Below are 16,339 nucleotides of genomic sequence, written 5' to 3' on the forward strand. Positions count from 1 at the left end.
GTTGCACCAAGACATTTGAGAATGTGCGACAGTGTCATAGCGGGCAAGTCTGAAATATTCTCTGGGTGTTTTTTGGATCATCCCTATTCATATTTCAGACATCAGTGGGTCTGTTCTGGCTGTGTCCACGGTTTTGTTTGGACGTGATGGCCAGAGAATATGCTCCTCTGACTCTGAACAGCTGGGAGATGGTGTAGAAAGATTTCTGGTTTTCTTATTTCCACACGATGACTGAAAAAGGTATCGACTTCAGGTTGTCTCTAAAACCTGTAACCAATTAGAGCACAAGGGAAGCCCAGTTAGTCACAAACCTGGTGGCCCGTAACAGCTTGAGGGTCCATTAAACCCTGTTGTTGGAGTTGTACCCGGTTGTACTTCAGATCTGATACTTTTACACACCCTGTTTGCAATAATGCTTAAAGTCCAGGTGTGCACTAAATGCATCAAGATTCATTAAACAACTCGATGCCAGTGTTGTAGTCAAGACCACCAAACCCAGACCTAGTCATGACCAAGACCAGACTGTATCAAGTCCGAGACAAGACCAAGACTTTGAGGGGTTGAGACCATGTCAAGACCAAGGCAGGGCGATACCGATTCAAGACCAAGACCAATAACAAGGCAAAACCAGGACCAGACCAGTGCCAGTCCCACACTGCATGACGCGCTGCTATGAAACATGCAAAACAGAGACATCCTAAATCTGAGGATCAGCATTCCCATTTAAATACCCAAAGAAAACAAACGAAGATTCCTCTTCATTCACCTCGTTTATTGACATGTAGACTGTATCTGTGTGTTATGTATTACACACAAGTGTTTAGTGAGAAATATCTTGATCAAATAATCCAAAGGCATTGCAGAGGTGTGGGAATATTCCTTTGTTTTTAATCACAGTACTGATGGTAACAGATTAATAAGGCAGTTTGGTGATGTCCCCAGTCTTCTTTGTTTGAGGCCGATACAGGACCGAGTAAAAAGGTGGCCTTGAAACCGGTCTCAAGACCAAGACCGATCTCCAGTAGTACAACACTGCTTGATGCATCTTCTCTTGGTCTTGGAAGTGCTAACAATGAACCTAAAGTCCTTTTTTAGCAGATTCCTGAGGCTTAGATTAAAACAGTCTTAATGTAACGAACTAACAACCAACAATGCAAATCATTTAGCTAGTCGCATACATAATAATGCAGATAAACACTATAGTTGAGCTTGTCTTCAAGGTGCTGGTCAAATATGAAAGGCGGACTAGAGAGCTGGCAGTAGATTATCACACATCTTTAGACTGTGATCCCGTAACCTTACCCATGGGCGAGTGAATGACACTTCCATGTGTGATCTCCTCCAATATGTGTCTGTTACTGCTTCTTGCCCGTTCTGACCTTTACTTCCATGAGCGCCACAACTTGGCTGTGGACTCTTGATGAAGTTGTCTGCCTTTTGAAAGAACAGTTTCAGCTTGGAACCAGCTCACCCAGAAAGGCTGAAAGAAACGGCTCAGTTTACTTCCATGAGATGTGAAGGCGTCTTCGAACAATGACTCAATCACTAAACATGTCTGAAATGTAGTGTTTTTACTCTTTGAGGCTAAATATTTCCCCAATGATACAAAATTCATACAACAACAAAAAAGGAATGAAACACTTCCTGGCTTGGATTTAAGGTCTTAAGGATCAGTAATTTACACAAAAATATTATTTCAATTTGAGTATTAAAATGTGTTTGAATGAAAATATATAAAATATTTACCGGTACTACAAGTTGCAATGTTTTTAAGTACCTGAAAAAAATCGTAAACTGCCAGTAAGAAGAAATACCGCACAATTCTTGTGCTTATGGATGTCCCAACATCCAAGCTGAGACGTCTCAAATATGTCTGTAGTGTAGTTCTGAACAGAGATGGACAGAATCAGCATCAACATTTGAAGTTCTTAGAGTACAGGCCCTATTGGTCTCATATATAATGTAATAACTATTATGTTTAAAGCAAAACTAAGAGATCATTCAGTCCAGAAATATTTGAAAGGATGGTTGAGCTTTTGTCCATGTTTGATTCTCAACCATCTCTCCTCATGAAGAGTGTCCTCTCCCCACTCTTTCTATCTCAACTAGCTTGTAGTATTACACACAATACTTTCTGTCATTTTGCCTTCGGTGTCACTGTTGATGTATTTTGTAAAACATTACCTCTCATGTTTTGTAACGTTTTTTAGTTTTTTTTAATCAGACATCCATCCAACTTTTGTTATGAAGTTCTCAGCAATCTGTTTATCATCTCAGGTACAAAATTGCATTACCAGACAAAAGTGGATCAAACCTTCATTTCAAATCCTTTTAAACCCTTAAATAAAGGTTTCCGGCACAGAGGGACCACTCTTGTTGATCCCAGCCTACAGCACCAAAGGCCTGGTGGGTCTGATGGGCTTTAGGAGGATTTGAAACAGGTATGTGACTCCTGTGGTTTGGGTTCGTCTGCGTTCTAGCATCTGTTAGTAGAGGAGGGTTTGAAATTTTGCCTCTAAAAGTTCTGTCACCAAGACGTAGGCCTTGTTTACTTTGAATGAATTTGTAGAACTCAACATCGGTGCTGTTCAGCTCGAGTAGGACAACGTGGCGTGTACACGGGTGAGATCATTGTGGCCATTTGGTGGAAATACAGCTCTGTGATCCGTGACCGTCAAACCACGGACAGTCGTCTCTCGTAGCGCTTTGGTCGCTCTACACTTCGTCATTCTTTACTAACTCACTTGATGTTAGGAAATCTTCTTAGCAACTTTTAAGAGGGAAAAAACAACATAGCAAGCTTTAGCAACAGTTTGCCAACTAGCTCTACAAGTAGTCACTACGCCACCTGTACCTGACCATTACGCTAGTGCTGTTAGCATCTGCTAACTTTAGTAAAGACGCAAAGAGCTAACCATTTAAAATCAATAGTTAAGGGGACAAAAGGCACGTTTCTTTTACTTTAACTTATCATTATGAAGTCAATCTTGATTGTGCAATGTAAAGACTATAGAATAATGACACCATCTGCATTTAGATTGGTTCCCTAAAGGCCTGACTTTCACTTTGCTATTCTGTCTGCCACCAGGTACGACCTCCCGGTAAATTGAAGGCTCGATGGCCGCCGCTGCAAAATGTATTTAACGGAAACATTGGGGTGTTCTACTTTGCCTCAATGAAAGGACTGAGATCGAGGTTTTCAGTTAAAATTGGGATTCTTACAGTTGTTTCTTGCTTTGGACAGTAGCCAGGCTGCTAACGTTAGCCATGTTGCTAATGCTTGCTAACGCAAACACTAGCAGCCAGAAGCAAACATCGATGATGTATTGTCCATTTGGTAATATAAACTAAGAACACATTTTCGTAGAATATCTAAAATGAGCAGCGGTGAAATTTACTATATTCTGTTATCATGTGATCGCCAACAATAAACCACTTAGAGAGAAACTAGGGGGTGAGTTTAAAAGTGGTCTTTTATCACGTTAAACAGTCATTAGGTCAGATTTTACAGGGCTCAGGCTTTAGTTCTTGGCTTTGATAAAAGTGAATCCACAGGTTTAAACATACGGGCGAGTCTCGGTAAAGAACTTTGTACATGAAGCTGTGTGTAACTGACTCTGAATTAATTCGACAGGTTTAACTCATTTATAAGATTCTGGTGAATAACTGTAGAGGTTGACATTTCCTTTGGTCTTCTGCAGAGCGTAAAGATACACGCCTTGTTTTTTTTATATAGCACCACCAAATCCCAAACAGTTCTTTCATGAACTGAACTGTAAACTGGTTTTCTGGGTTCTATTGAGAACTATTTACAAAATCAGGGAGATCTTTATTATCTTGATGCTTCCTGTTGAACATTAATATCAGTGTCATTTGTGGAAATGCATCAACTATGATGCAGTAGGCTACACTACATAAAACATTCATCATTCATTTTTATATCTTTGATTTTTACTGATGTTGTGAAAATGGACTAATTTCCTTTTTCATCAGCTGTCCTCATGTAGTCCTTCACCTCGCAGCCGTCAGAGAGGAAGAGGCACATTTTGTGACCAACGCTGTCGTCTTCTAAGACGTTCTGTTTGTGCTGCTGTTCAGGTTATTCTCCTGTTTGTTTTGTCTTGAGATGATTGATTAAAAATGTCAGACAACTGTCTTTGTTTCATTTTTGATTGACTTCATTTGCTTTGTGGAAATATTTACTGGGAAAAGGGTTTTAATGAGAATTTACAAATCCAAAAGCAATAATAATTAAAACATGACATGATGATATGTTTTGTTTTTTTATGCATAAACTTTCAAGTACTATTTCTACTTGCAACACAGAAGCTCATAAAACAAAGCAAAGCAAATAAATGATGAATAATTATGTTAATAGAAACATGGACTAAAGACTAGATTATGCTGCATTGTTAGAAACTAAAAACATACAGGTTTAGACAACAACACCAACAGTTAGGTTCAGACAACAACACCAACAGTTAGGTTCAGACAACAACACCAACAGTTAGGTTTAGACAACTAAACCAACAGTTAGATTTAGACAACAACACCAACAGTTAGATTTAGACAACAACACCAACAGTTAGATTTAGACAACAACACCAACAGTTAGGTTTAGACAACTAAACCAACAGTTAGATTTAGACAACAACACCAACAGTTAGATTTAGACAACAACACCAACAGTTAGATTTAGACAACAACACCAACAGTTAGATTTAGACAACAACACCAACAGTTAGATTTAGACAACAACCCCAACAGTTAGCTTTAGACAACAACACCAACAGTTAGGTTTAGACAACAACACCAACAGTTAGATTTAGACAACAACACCAACAGTTAGATTTAGACAACAACACCAACAGTTAGATTTAGACAACAACACCAACAGTTAGATTTAGACAACAACACCAACAGTTAGATTTAGACAACAACACCAACAGTTAGATTTAGACAACAACACCAACAGTTAGATTTAGACAACAACACCAACAGTTAGGTTTAGACAACAACACCAACAGTTAGATTTAGACAACAACACCAACAGTTAGGTTTAGACAACAACACCAACAGTTAGATTTAGACAACAACACCAACAGTTAGATTTAGACAACAACCCCAACAGTTAGGTTTAGACAACAACACCAACAGTTAGATTTAGACAACAACACCAACAGTTAGGTTTAGACAACAACACCAACAGTTAGGTTTAGACAACAACACCAACAGTTAGGTTTAGACAACAACACCAACAGTTAGGTTCAGACAACAACACCAACAGTTAGCTTTAGACAACAACACCAACAGTTAGGTTTAGACAACTAAACCAACAGTTAGGTTGAGGCAACTAACCTAACCGTTCTCACCGGTCTCGTGGTTGAAAGTCCTGTTTGTGGGACCCGTCCACCTCCCCTCCCACCTACTACTAGTCATCTTTTTTGGATATTGAATACTACGTCACTAGCTCTGTTTTTTCCATATTCATGTGTGTCCACCACTAATAAGGCTCCTAGTTGACTTTCCATTGGCTTTGTTTTGTCCCTGTACACGAAACCAAAAGATTGCATTTCGTATTTCCCGACCTGCCATGAGTCTGGGTCTACAGAGGATGAAACCTGGTTTAGGGAACAATCATGATCTCCGTCTGGAGCCACCATGAGGACACGTTAGGCTTTGCTTCATTAATGCTCTAAGAGCAAAAAGGTTCAATGTTTCATTCTTTAGGCTATTTTATTTTGCGGTGTTTCCTTAATATACCCATTTATTCATAGATGCATGATTGTTACTTTAGTGTAGAGCTTGATCATTTGTCCTTTATGTCATTTCATTCACTGCTTGTTTGTTGTCTTCTTTGGGTTGTGGACTGAAGAAATCTGATATTGTGATGGACATTTTTTTTCCTCATGTTGTGCTATTATATAGACAATCTGTTGAAAAAATAAAACCCAGTATCATTACAGTTGAGTTCTGAGTCAGATGAGATGAACGGAGAGCGTGAGAGCAGGAGGAAGTCTCTGCACACAGCCCAGCTGACAGCTCTCATCAATCACAAAACATTAAGTTATGACACGCTTCATAAATACGTCAAACCTCATCGAACACTTGCTCCTCAACGTCATTGGTAGTTTATGTGAGATGTGTTCAGGTTCTGCTGCTTTACACCACAGACAGAGATGGTTGATGAAGCTTTAAATGTTTTACTCACATCAAAGCTTTGTGATCGTCTCATCCGACAGAACACGAAATATAAAACCTCACTACATCAATAAACGTCCAAGACTCTTTCATGGATACATTTGGACTATAGTCTGAATATTGAGTATAACATCATGCCTTTTAACAATAACTCACAATGTTTAATAAATATATAAATAATAAAACAAGTATTCATGATTGGTTAAATCATCCTTGAGACCTAATTTAACTAAGTAAGATGTAATTATGTCTTGCTGCACTGTTTATTGTCACGCACCAATAACCAAGAAAATTCCTTTTCTATGCAAACTTACTTGGCAATAAACAGCTTCTGATTATGATTTTGATGAATATTTTAATTTCATATTTTAGTATTTACCTTTTATTTTCATTGTCGCGTCCTTATTGTTCATCGACACCCAAATCTGATCTTCATTGTGGATTTGGCCTTCGGTGCTCAAGGACTTCACAGGAAGACGGAATACAAAGGCGTGATTACCAGTCGGTATTTTCAAAATAAATGTCTTCTTTCAGCATCTTAATCTTCAGGATTTTGACAATGGTCATGGTATCCTGGTACTGGAAATCTTTTCACAATATTTTGATGTTATTGCCGACATTCAGGCCCCTTGTAAAAAAAAGATAAAAGCATAAAATGAAAACCGATGGAGTCCCTGGTTCTCCTCACAACTCTCCATCGTCATCCAACTCAGAGACAAAACCTGGTCCAGGTCCAGATCCAGTGGCACCCTGAGGACTGGTTAACCTTTAAGCAACAAAGAAACCAGCATGCACCAGCATGATTAGGAAGACTAGATCCAATCATGATCAGTCAGCTGTCTGTGTGATGGTCCCACTGTCCTCTGCAGCATCTCCAAGGGCTCAGAGGAGCCGGAGAGATGCTCTCTGCTGTCATGCTGCTGCTGCGATGGAGCCGACCTTTAATCTCATCATCCATCACTCGCTTCTTCTTTTATTCTGTACTTCTCTCAATATGTGCCCCGTTGATTGTGCAATAAAGACGGAAGAATAAAATAAAAAGAATCGCCCTGTTCAACATGGTGTCTGGAAATAAACAATAAAGACTAACTTTAATCTCAATGAGACTGCCTTATTAAATAAAGATTAAATAATAGAAATAGTACAATAATCCACACAAGGTCGGTTTCCCGCAATTAGCACGTGCATCATATGTTTGTTGACCTGGGTATTGACTGTATGTATATATATATATATATTTAAAAAAATATGAAATAAGTATTGAATAAAATTAAATAATTCAGATGATATATATATATATATATATTCAATTATATTCAATGTGAGAAGAGGAGCCGAAGAAAGAAAAAACGCCAATTTGTTGGGGGGTGAAATAAACCTACATCCTTGGTTAAGAGTTGTGCTTCTCTTTGTCTGTATATATATACAGAACAGTAGCATACTGTATATACACAGTATTGTTCTGTATATATACAGAACAGTAGCCTACTGTATATACACAGTATTGTTCTGTATATATACAGTACAGTAACCTACTGTACTCAACAACATATCTGAACACATCTGAACCTCTCCCAACAAACACGTTTTACCGGATAAAAGGGGGCGCAACCACTTGGTGACGTCACCTGTCCCGCGTAGGCGGCCGCTCCTATTGGTTAATACAACGCGGAAGTAGTGAAGCTGCTGGACAACGCTTGCTAACAACACTACTTTTTTGTGTCGCGGATGTGTTTTCGTGTCTCCTGGAGGACCTTTCTCTAGAGCAGACATCATGGCTCTGCCGCCTCAGCTCAGAGCCATCCAGCACTACATGCGGACCGCTCAGGAGCACGAGAAACGGGACCCGGTGGTGGCGTATTACTGTAAGTTCTGGTATGCTGGGTAATGCTACTGTTAGCTAGAGCTACTGTTAGCATCACAGCTTTGTTTACCTGAGCCTCGACAGCTGAGGGTATGTTAGCTTAGCTTAGCAGCCGACTGTCATTTAAACTGGGACTTTATACATGCGCTGGTTACACACTGGTTTTATACCATCAACGAGCCTTTTGAGCTGCTGGTTTAAACCCAGTTACGTTAGCTAATCACCAGTCTGGTCCTGTTAGCTTTGACAAGTCAAAGTTTACTAGCAGGCTAACGTCATGTTGTGACGTCATGACGTTGTATCCCTCTTTGTTGTCACGAACATCTGGTTTTATCAGCTAACATGAGCACAAATCTGATTCTACTTTCTACATGTTGTCAGTTTACTGTCTGTCATATCATGTACTCAAGTACTTTGCTTTAGTACAAATTTGAGGTTCTGCTGGTGGCTCGTGTAGAGTTCAGGTACTGCTGGTGGCTCGTGTAGAGTTCGGGTTCTGCTGGTGGTTCGTGGTGAGTTCAGGTACTGCTGGTTTCTCGTGGTGAGTTCAGGTTCTGCTCGTGGTGAGTTCAGGTTCTGCTGGTGGCTCGTGGTGAGTTCAGGTTCTGCTGGTTTCTCGTGGTGAGTTCATTCAGACATCATGAGTGAATCCACCTCGTGTGTTTTCACAGTAAATCTTCTGTTGTTGGCAGAAGTGCATTTCTTTTATAAAGTACAACACGTTGTTAAATGTGAGAAGGCAGACCTGTGCACATCAGCTGGATATAGTTTGTATTTGATATAATGTATTAGTGCTGATACAGTAGAGTTGTATATATTTATATAAAGTAAAGCAGGTCTTTTCCCGTGTTGTTGTTGTTACATCACATAACTGGTGTTGAGGAGCTCTGTGGGACTTTGGGCTGAGATCCACTGATCGGTGGAGAGTTTAACAGGAGATGTTTCCTCATTAGATACGTTTCAAATGAGCCAAATCTTTGAGTTTTATTGCCCTTTTATCTGTAGAGGTACTTTATACATGAACCCACCTCTGCTAACATGGTAAAGAATAACACGTTAATGAAACAGCACACAATACGTTTCATATATTTAATACAATATCTGAGCAGAAACCAGTGCTGCGGTCTGAGATATTAAAATGGTTTGTTCAGCTTTATTGGGACTATAAATGATAGTTTCTGTAAATCAGAGCGGACTCTGTCACCGGCTGGTCGTCTGTTGGTTCTTAGAGATCATAAACGTCACCGTATGAACGGCTGCTGCATCAGTATTCTTAATAAAGCGGTGTTCAGAGAGAAGCATCGGTGGGCCACGTTAACCAGCTGTGGCTCTACCTTCAGACCGCCGTGGTCGGTTTGTAGAAATGTTTTTACTAAATCCTGGAACGCGTTGAAGGACCAAATGAATTGTCGGAGACGAGCCGTCGGTGAAGCGCTGTGGCTGCTGCTGGGATGTCTTCTTCCTCACATCAGGTAGTGGATCAGCGAGGACCAGAGTCCAGAGGGTCGCAGTAGTGGAGACGAGTGAGGCCTCGTGTGGTCAACACCGTGTTCAGTGGATTCACTTTGATCTCAAGGAAAGAAAAGCGTTCTGTCATTGCTGTTGGAGGTTCTGTGATAGAAGGACCTCCTGGTGATAGAAGGACCTCCTGGTGATAGAAGGACCTCCTGGTGATAGAAGGACCTCCTGGTGATAGAAGGACCTCCTGGTGATAGAAGGACCTCCTGGTGATAGAAGGACCTCCTGGTGATAGAAGGACCTCCTGGAGGGGACTTGGATGCATCATGACACCAGTCCTCTTTCCTGTGAAGAGCAGCTCAGTGTGCAGCAGGAAGCTTTGCAGTCAGCAGGAGGGACGTGAGCCGTTTGGAATGCAGCCCCAGAGTTTAATGTGTGGACCAGTCAGACCACTGGAGGTCAGCAGCACCACGGGTCTGGTCCTCACTCTGTGTGTGAGACTGTGTGTGTGTGTGTGTGTGTGTGTGTGTGTGTGTGTGTGTGAGAGAGAGAGACAGTGTGTTTGTGTGAGACTGTGTGTGTGTGTGTGTGTGAGAGAGACTGTGTGTGTGTGTGTGTGTGTGTGTGTGTGTGTGTGTGTGTGTGTGTGTGTGTGTGTGTGTGTGTGTGTGTGTGTGTGTGTGTGTGTGTGTGTCACTAATTAGATGAACAGATGGTTTCTAACTTGTCAGAAGTTTTGAACAGATGGTTTCTAACAGAGTTATTCTCTATTGTCTGACTGTATTTCAAACCTTTATTGATCACAGTGTGAAGATGACGTGTTGTCGTCATAACCCCCAAAAGTTGATCTGATCCCATGAGAAGATGAAAACACTCAAACTAAACATATTAGTTTGGCATTAGTTCATCAGCTTCCTGTCTCAGCTCCTGTTTCTCTCAGATTGGATCATTAACGTTCTAAACTGTTTACTTCATCTCTGATATTCATAAAGCTGCGTTATGGTTCCCTTGTGTTTGTTTAACCTCCCGCATCCAGCGTCCGTCCCGAACCTGCAGAGTCCAGACCGGCAGACTTCCTCCTGTTCATTTAGAGTCCAGTACTGAGTTACACTGCACGACTCATTTGAGTTACTCTGACAATGCTGGAGAGATACCTCACGTGTTGTTGTCGTCGTCGTCGTCGTCTCTCCACAGTGAGTTCAGACTCCACGGGGCTGATGAAGACGCTGACGGAGATGTTTTGTTGGCGTGATGAAGCACTTGTTTCTGGCTCTGCTGCATGATCACCTCCTCGTCCTCCACGTGAGGAGAGAGGCTTCGTTGGCTGACGTTGATGACGTTGTGTTGAGTGTTGATGGAGCAGCTACAGTGTTAGCGTAGCTTAGCACCGATCGATCCGAACGCCATTCAGAAAACAAGCATTTTAAAAGTGATTTGCTCGTCGTCTTGCAGAGAGAACTAACAAAACATGAATTCAGACTTTTTTTTACAAATATGCATCATTATGCAGTTATTCTGGCATCATTTCTGTCCGTTATTGTGATGAAATCACAGCTGAATCTGTTTATTCTGGGTTCATACAGTGAACATTTGCGCCGTGTTTGGTGTGAACGGTCACAGTTTGGGGTTCAGCACAAAGCTGTCTGACTCTGCAGAGACCCGTGCATGTTGCAGGTTTCCCCTTCCGTGCAGTGATCGGTGTCGATCGGCCTCGACGTGCTCAGATGTGTAACACGCCAACATGAGAAACCTCTCTGGACCCGAGGAGCAGTAAACGTCCCTCTAGCCCGTCAAGGCAAACTTTATTGATTGATTGTATGAGACGTCTCTGTGACCGATGTGTGAACAAGCTAATAGAGCGATAAATCACCTCAGAGGCTCTTTGTTTTGCTCTGTCCCGTCGTTGCTGTTTCTGACAGCGGGGTGAATTTATGGGATGTGACATCTTCATATTGAGAAGAAGATGCTTGATGTCAGTCCTTCAGTGAGAGAGTTTCCTTCTCTGTGTGCAGCGGTCCTTCATCCGCAGCTTCCTGTTTGAGATTGACGAAGAGCGAAGAAGAGTTTAGTTTTTGGACTTTATATTATGAGTGTGACGGGCGGAGAGGAAGCAGGAGACGACCTCTGGTTCTTCATGTGAAGAGTTATTCCTTCAGACCATCACATGAGAATCCATCCACAGAGACGTGATGTTAAAGCGTGCTTTAATGAGTCTACGTCGTGAACAACCAATCGGTGTTTAAACCAGCAGGAGGAGAGCTAGTAACGTTAGCAGCACCGCTAACGGCTAACCGACGGAGGTTCACTTCAGTCTGTACCTTCTCTGGCCACCAGGGGGCTCCAGCTGCAGGGAACACGTGGCCTCAACGTCCTCTCTGCAGTTCACTGTCTGAGAGCGGAGTGAACGTCCGGTAGGTGTCGTAGCACAAAGGAGCTCTCTGTCTGCTGGTGAACGGCCTCCACATGCATGTGTGTGTGTGTGTGTGTGTGTGTGTGTGGTGGTGGTGTTGATGCTCTGCAGAGACAGAGACTCTAACACGACCTGTGAGACAGAAGAACACGTGGACGCTCGCTGCACCGACGACAACTTCAGCTGCTTCAACGCCCGGAAGAGTCCACAGACGTCTTCAGTCCCAAACTATTGAGTGTGTGTTTGTGTTCTATGCAGCACACAAGTAAACGGCTTTAGAGAGTATTAGCTGGAATGCAATGGGTTGTATTTGGCTCTTTGTCATCATTAATAAGAGGCAGATGAGGGATTGTGGGAGTTGGAGTTCTGATGGCTCTCGTCACGTCTCGGTTGGAAACGTCCTCGACCTTCCTCCGAACCACGTTTAATGCCCCTCCCCCTCTCTTCCTGTCCTCCTGCAGGTCGTCTCTACGCCATGCAGGCCGGCATGAAGCTGGACAGTAAAACACCCGAGTGCAGGAAGTTCCTGGTGAAGCTGATGGACCAGCTGGAGACGGTAAGTCTCAACATCGAGACACTAAAGGGTCTTTATGGACCAATCGGCTGCTGGCCTCACGTCGCTTGCTGAGGTTTTATTTCTTGCCAGCGCCGCTCGTTACTGTCCCTTTTAAGTAAAATGTCACAAATTCATTCTGCATCGTCTGTATCTGCAGAAAGCAACGGGCCTGATGGAACCGTGTCCAGTTAACACGCTGGTAGATTCAAGGTGTTTGTGTTGTGGTTTTAAAAGACTGTCCAGAACAAGAATGAAGAGAATTCTGGGAAAAGAAACGAGCCGGTCGTTTAGAATCTGAAAGGTGAAGTCGATGCTTCACGTGTTAAAGCTGCATTCTCTCTAGTGGCCACCAGGGGGCGACTCCTCTGGTTGTATAGAAGTCTATGAGAAAATGACTCTACTTCTCTCTTGATTTATTACCTCAGTAAACATTGTAAACATGAGTTTATGGTCTCAATCTCTAGTTTCAAGTCTTCTTCAATACAGCATGATGTTCATTTAGTAAATGATGGTCCATTTAGAGTCACACAGACCATAAAGCAAACTTGTAGGCCTATTAAAAAATAAATAAAATCAACAGAGATTTCTCCTGACGCACACTCACGTAGAGTTCGGCTGCTTGTCAACACACTAATTAGATTTGATGGAGTTGTTGTGAAGAGGAGGGAGGAGGTGGACGGGCTGCGAGTGTCCCAGCGGGGGTCAAACAAATGAGCCTTTAATGGAGCGACCGAGAGGACCAGGAGGAGCAAACAAATAGTGTCTACTTTGACTTTCTCTGTATTCATTAACCACACATATAGGAACGCAGTTCTGTAGTTTATTCTTGCAGAATCATTTCTGAGCTCCAGCAGGTACATCTTTAGGATTTTCGTTTGTGAGAAAGTAACCTCCATGTTTTACAAATGGGTCAAGAGGGGCAGGGGGGGGGGGGGGGGGGGGGGGGGGGGGGGGCGTCCCGCAGCGACGCTGGACTCACTTTAAGAGCCAATTAAAGGAAGCAGTGGACGAGGATGAAGACACGCAAACACACACACACAGGTTTTTACAGGAGCTCCAGGGATCTTCATTACTGTCACACACTCAGGACGTCAACAGGACTCACATCCGCTGTGTGTGTGTCTGTGCGTGTGTTCTTTGGTGTGTGTGTCTGTGCGTGTGTTCTTTGGTGTGTGTGTGTGTGCGTCTGTGTTCTTTGGTGTGTGTGTGTGTGTGTGTGTTCTTTGGTGTGTGTGGTATAATTGGCTGAAGTGTCTTTCTGTTTGTGAACAAATGTGTTTTTCATGTCCAATGAATGTTACACTTACAAATTATTAATGTAGTGATATATTATTATTATTATAGTTCTATCTGCAGGATTTGAAGTGTTTTTGATATTTTTGTATTAGCTGGTATAATTGTTTTTAAACGTGTTGGTCTTCGACGTGAGTGTCCACGTGCCTTTGTCATAAATAAACTGTATTTAAGAAGTGGACATTGTCGTCCATTTCTTTGTGGACTGATGTTTTGAAGCCTCAAGTTCAGTGATTATGGTCGTCGCCATCTTGTTTCATTGCAACCAGTGAACAGGAAGTGACCATATCTGGACTGAGGAGGAGTGACGTAGAGACGCCGTATACGTCTCTGGTAGAGACCTGTCAATCACTGTGTAGCCCCGCCCCTAAAGCATCCCCTGCTTTATGGTCTGTTTGACTCTAAATGGACCATCATTTATTAAATGAACATCATGCTGTATTGAAGAAGACTTGAAACTAGAGATTGAGACCATAAACTCAAAATGTTGAAGTTACAGCAGAGCAGCAGCACGGTGCTTTGGAGAAACCTGAACATATACCGTCAAACAATGCACTTATCACGAACGAATATAATGTTGCACATCATGAACTCTCTGTACTAAAACCTCTCTAATTTATTTCCTCTTCACTTTATCAAAGTCAAACTTAGCAGAGAGACTGTTCACATGTTGTGCTATGATTTGGGAGAAGTTTAGACCTGCAGCTGCATCATTCCAAAGAAATAATAATCCTGTAAGTGCTTTTTCTTTTAGGCCAACCTGAAACTTTTCAATTTGTGCTGTGTCCCATCTTCATTTACTCTTAACCAGTAGCATATATACTGATACTTACACATCTGGACACATCTCACACGTGTTCCCTTTATTATAACACCAACATTATTCAAATAGACCTTGTGGGTGCAGAGATACACTCTTTTTAGTCTGGGTATGGCATTTTCGAGCAGAGGCCTAAAAGATTGAACCAGCCAATCACAGGAGAGGACAGACGAGCTCAATGCTACAAAGCCTGGTCACAGGGTAACAGAGATGGAGGAAGGAGAAGACGAACAGAACAGCTGTTTATTAATGAAACGGTATGAAGGTGTCTGACAGCTAGACGTCATCAGTCTGCTCATATTAACATCTGGCTGCTTAATGAAGACCAGCAGATGAACCGCAGAGGAGATGAGAAGAGTGCATCGTTACAAACATTCATTTGGCAAATAATAGCGATAATAATAGATGTACTTTTAGACTATAATCTCTATATTTAGCAGCATCTGTCTGGTAGCTGCTGGAGGTTTTCCCACAGGCTGAAAAATCAAGATTTTCCACCACGAGGATGACTGGAAAACAGAGTTAATGAGTCCAACATGTACCGTGTGTGAGAGAGAGAGATCTCTCTCTCTATCTATCTATCTATATATATAATCTCTCTCTCTCTCCTGGTCTCCATCGGGACAAAAAAACGAATAAGACGTGTCCTGAATAAGTGGTCAGGTTTCTCCATGTGTGGTGGACTGCTGCTGGATGTGAAGCTTTTATAGGTCTAATGTAACCAGAGAGAAACCTCTGGATCACTGAACCTTCTTTAAACCAACACAATAAGCTCTGAAAATGGATGACGGCAAAGACAAAAATCGAGAAGTTCACATTAAAAATACATCGTATGACCCAGACGTCAACCTCCGGTTCTTTATGTGAAGTCAGAGCTTCATGTGTTAAAGCTGCATTCTCTCTAATGTCCACCAGGGGGCGACTCCTCTGGTTGTATAGAAGTCTATGAGAAAATGACTCTACTTCTCTCTTGATTTATTACCTCAGTAAACATTGTAAACATGAGTTTATGGTCTCAATCTCTAGTTTCAAGTCTTCTTCAATACAGCATGATGTTCATTTAGTACATGATGGTCCATTTAGAGTCACACAGACCATAAAGCAGGGGATGCTTTAGGGGCGGGGCTACACAGTGATTGACAGGTCTCTACGTCACTCCTCCTCAGTCCAGATATGGTCACTTCCTGTTCACTGGTTGCAAAAAAGCAAGATGGCGACGGCCATAATTGCCGAACTGGAGGCTTCAAAACAACAGCTAACACTGCTAGCACGTGGCTTTAATTGTTCACTTTGAACTTGTGTTTGTGAGAGTTGCATTTTTCTTTCATTATTACGCATTTTAAGCTTTTTGTTATTTAACGCGACGTTGTTGCAGTGAAATGGTCGCAGTTGTGTTTAGGCAACAAAACCACTTCAAGGTTTAGGAGAAACATAATAAGTCTGTAAACTGTGAAACCCGTCCACCATGGAAGGTCATGAGCATTATTGCTTTACGTGTTGACCACGTGGCCAAGCAACATGCACGCTAAATCACTTACAAATTGTCGTGTTATTCGTGAGCCGTAAGTGGAGCAGAATAACAAAGACTTCTGATGAAAACACTTCTAATTCACTCTTCAGTTCTACAGAGTTCACATTTAAAAGTTGTGATAATCTCTTAAAGTCCAATGAGAATCAGAGACGGTGTTCAGTTTCCTTTGATCCCAGAGTCTCTATAGTACCTGACCAGTGACCAGG

The 16,339-nt window shown here is 42.0% G+C and overlaps 1 protein-coding gene across 1 annotated transcript in view; it reads left to right on the forward strand.

The window, feature by feature from the left end:
- Window positions 1-7,975: 7,975 nt before the first annotated feature.
- adgrg6 (adhesion G protein-coupled receptor G6) overlaps window positions 7,976-16,339 on the forward strand; it is a gene marked incomplete at its 5' end in the record, with an annotated part of 26,392 nt that continues 18,028 nt past the window's right edge. The window contains 2 exons of the mRNA XM_079180759.1: window positions 7,976-8,066; window positions 12,395-12,489. Coding sequence (XP_079036885.1) covers window positions 7,976-8,066; window positions 12,395-12,489 — 186 coding nt within the window. The remainder of the gene's footprint in view (window positions 8,067-12,394; window positions 12,490-16,339) is intronic.

This window comes from Pholis gunnellus (assembly GCF_910591455.1).
Source record: "Pholis gunnellus genome assembly, chromosome: 19".
Lineage (NCBI taxonomy): Eukaryota > Metazoa > Chordata > Actinopteri > Perciformes > Pholidae > Pholis > Pholis gunnellus.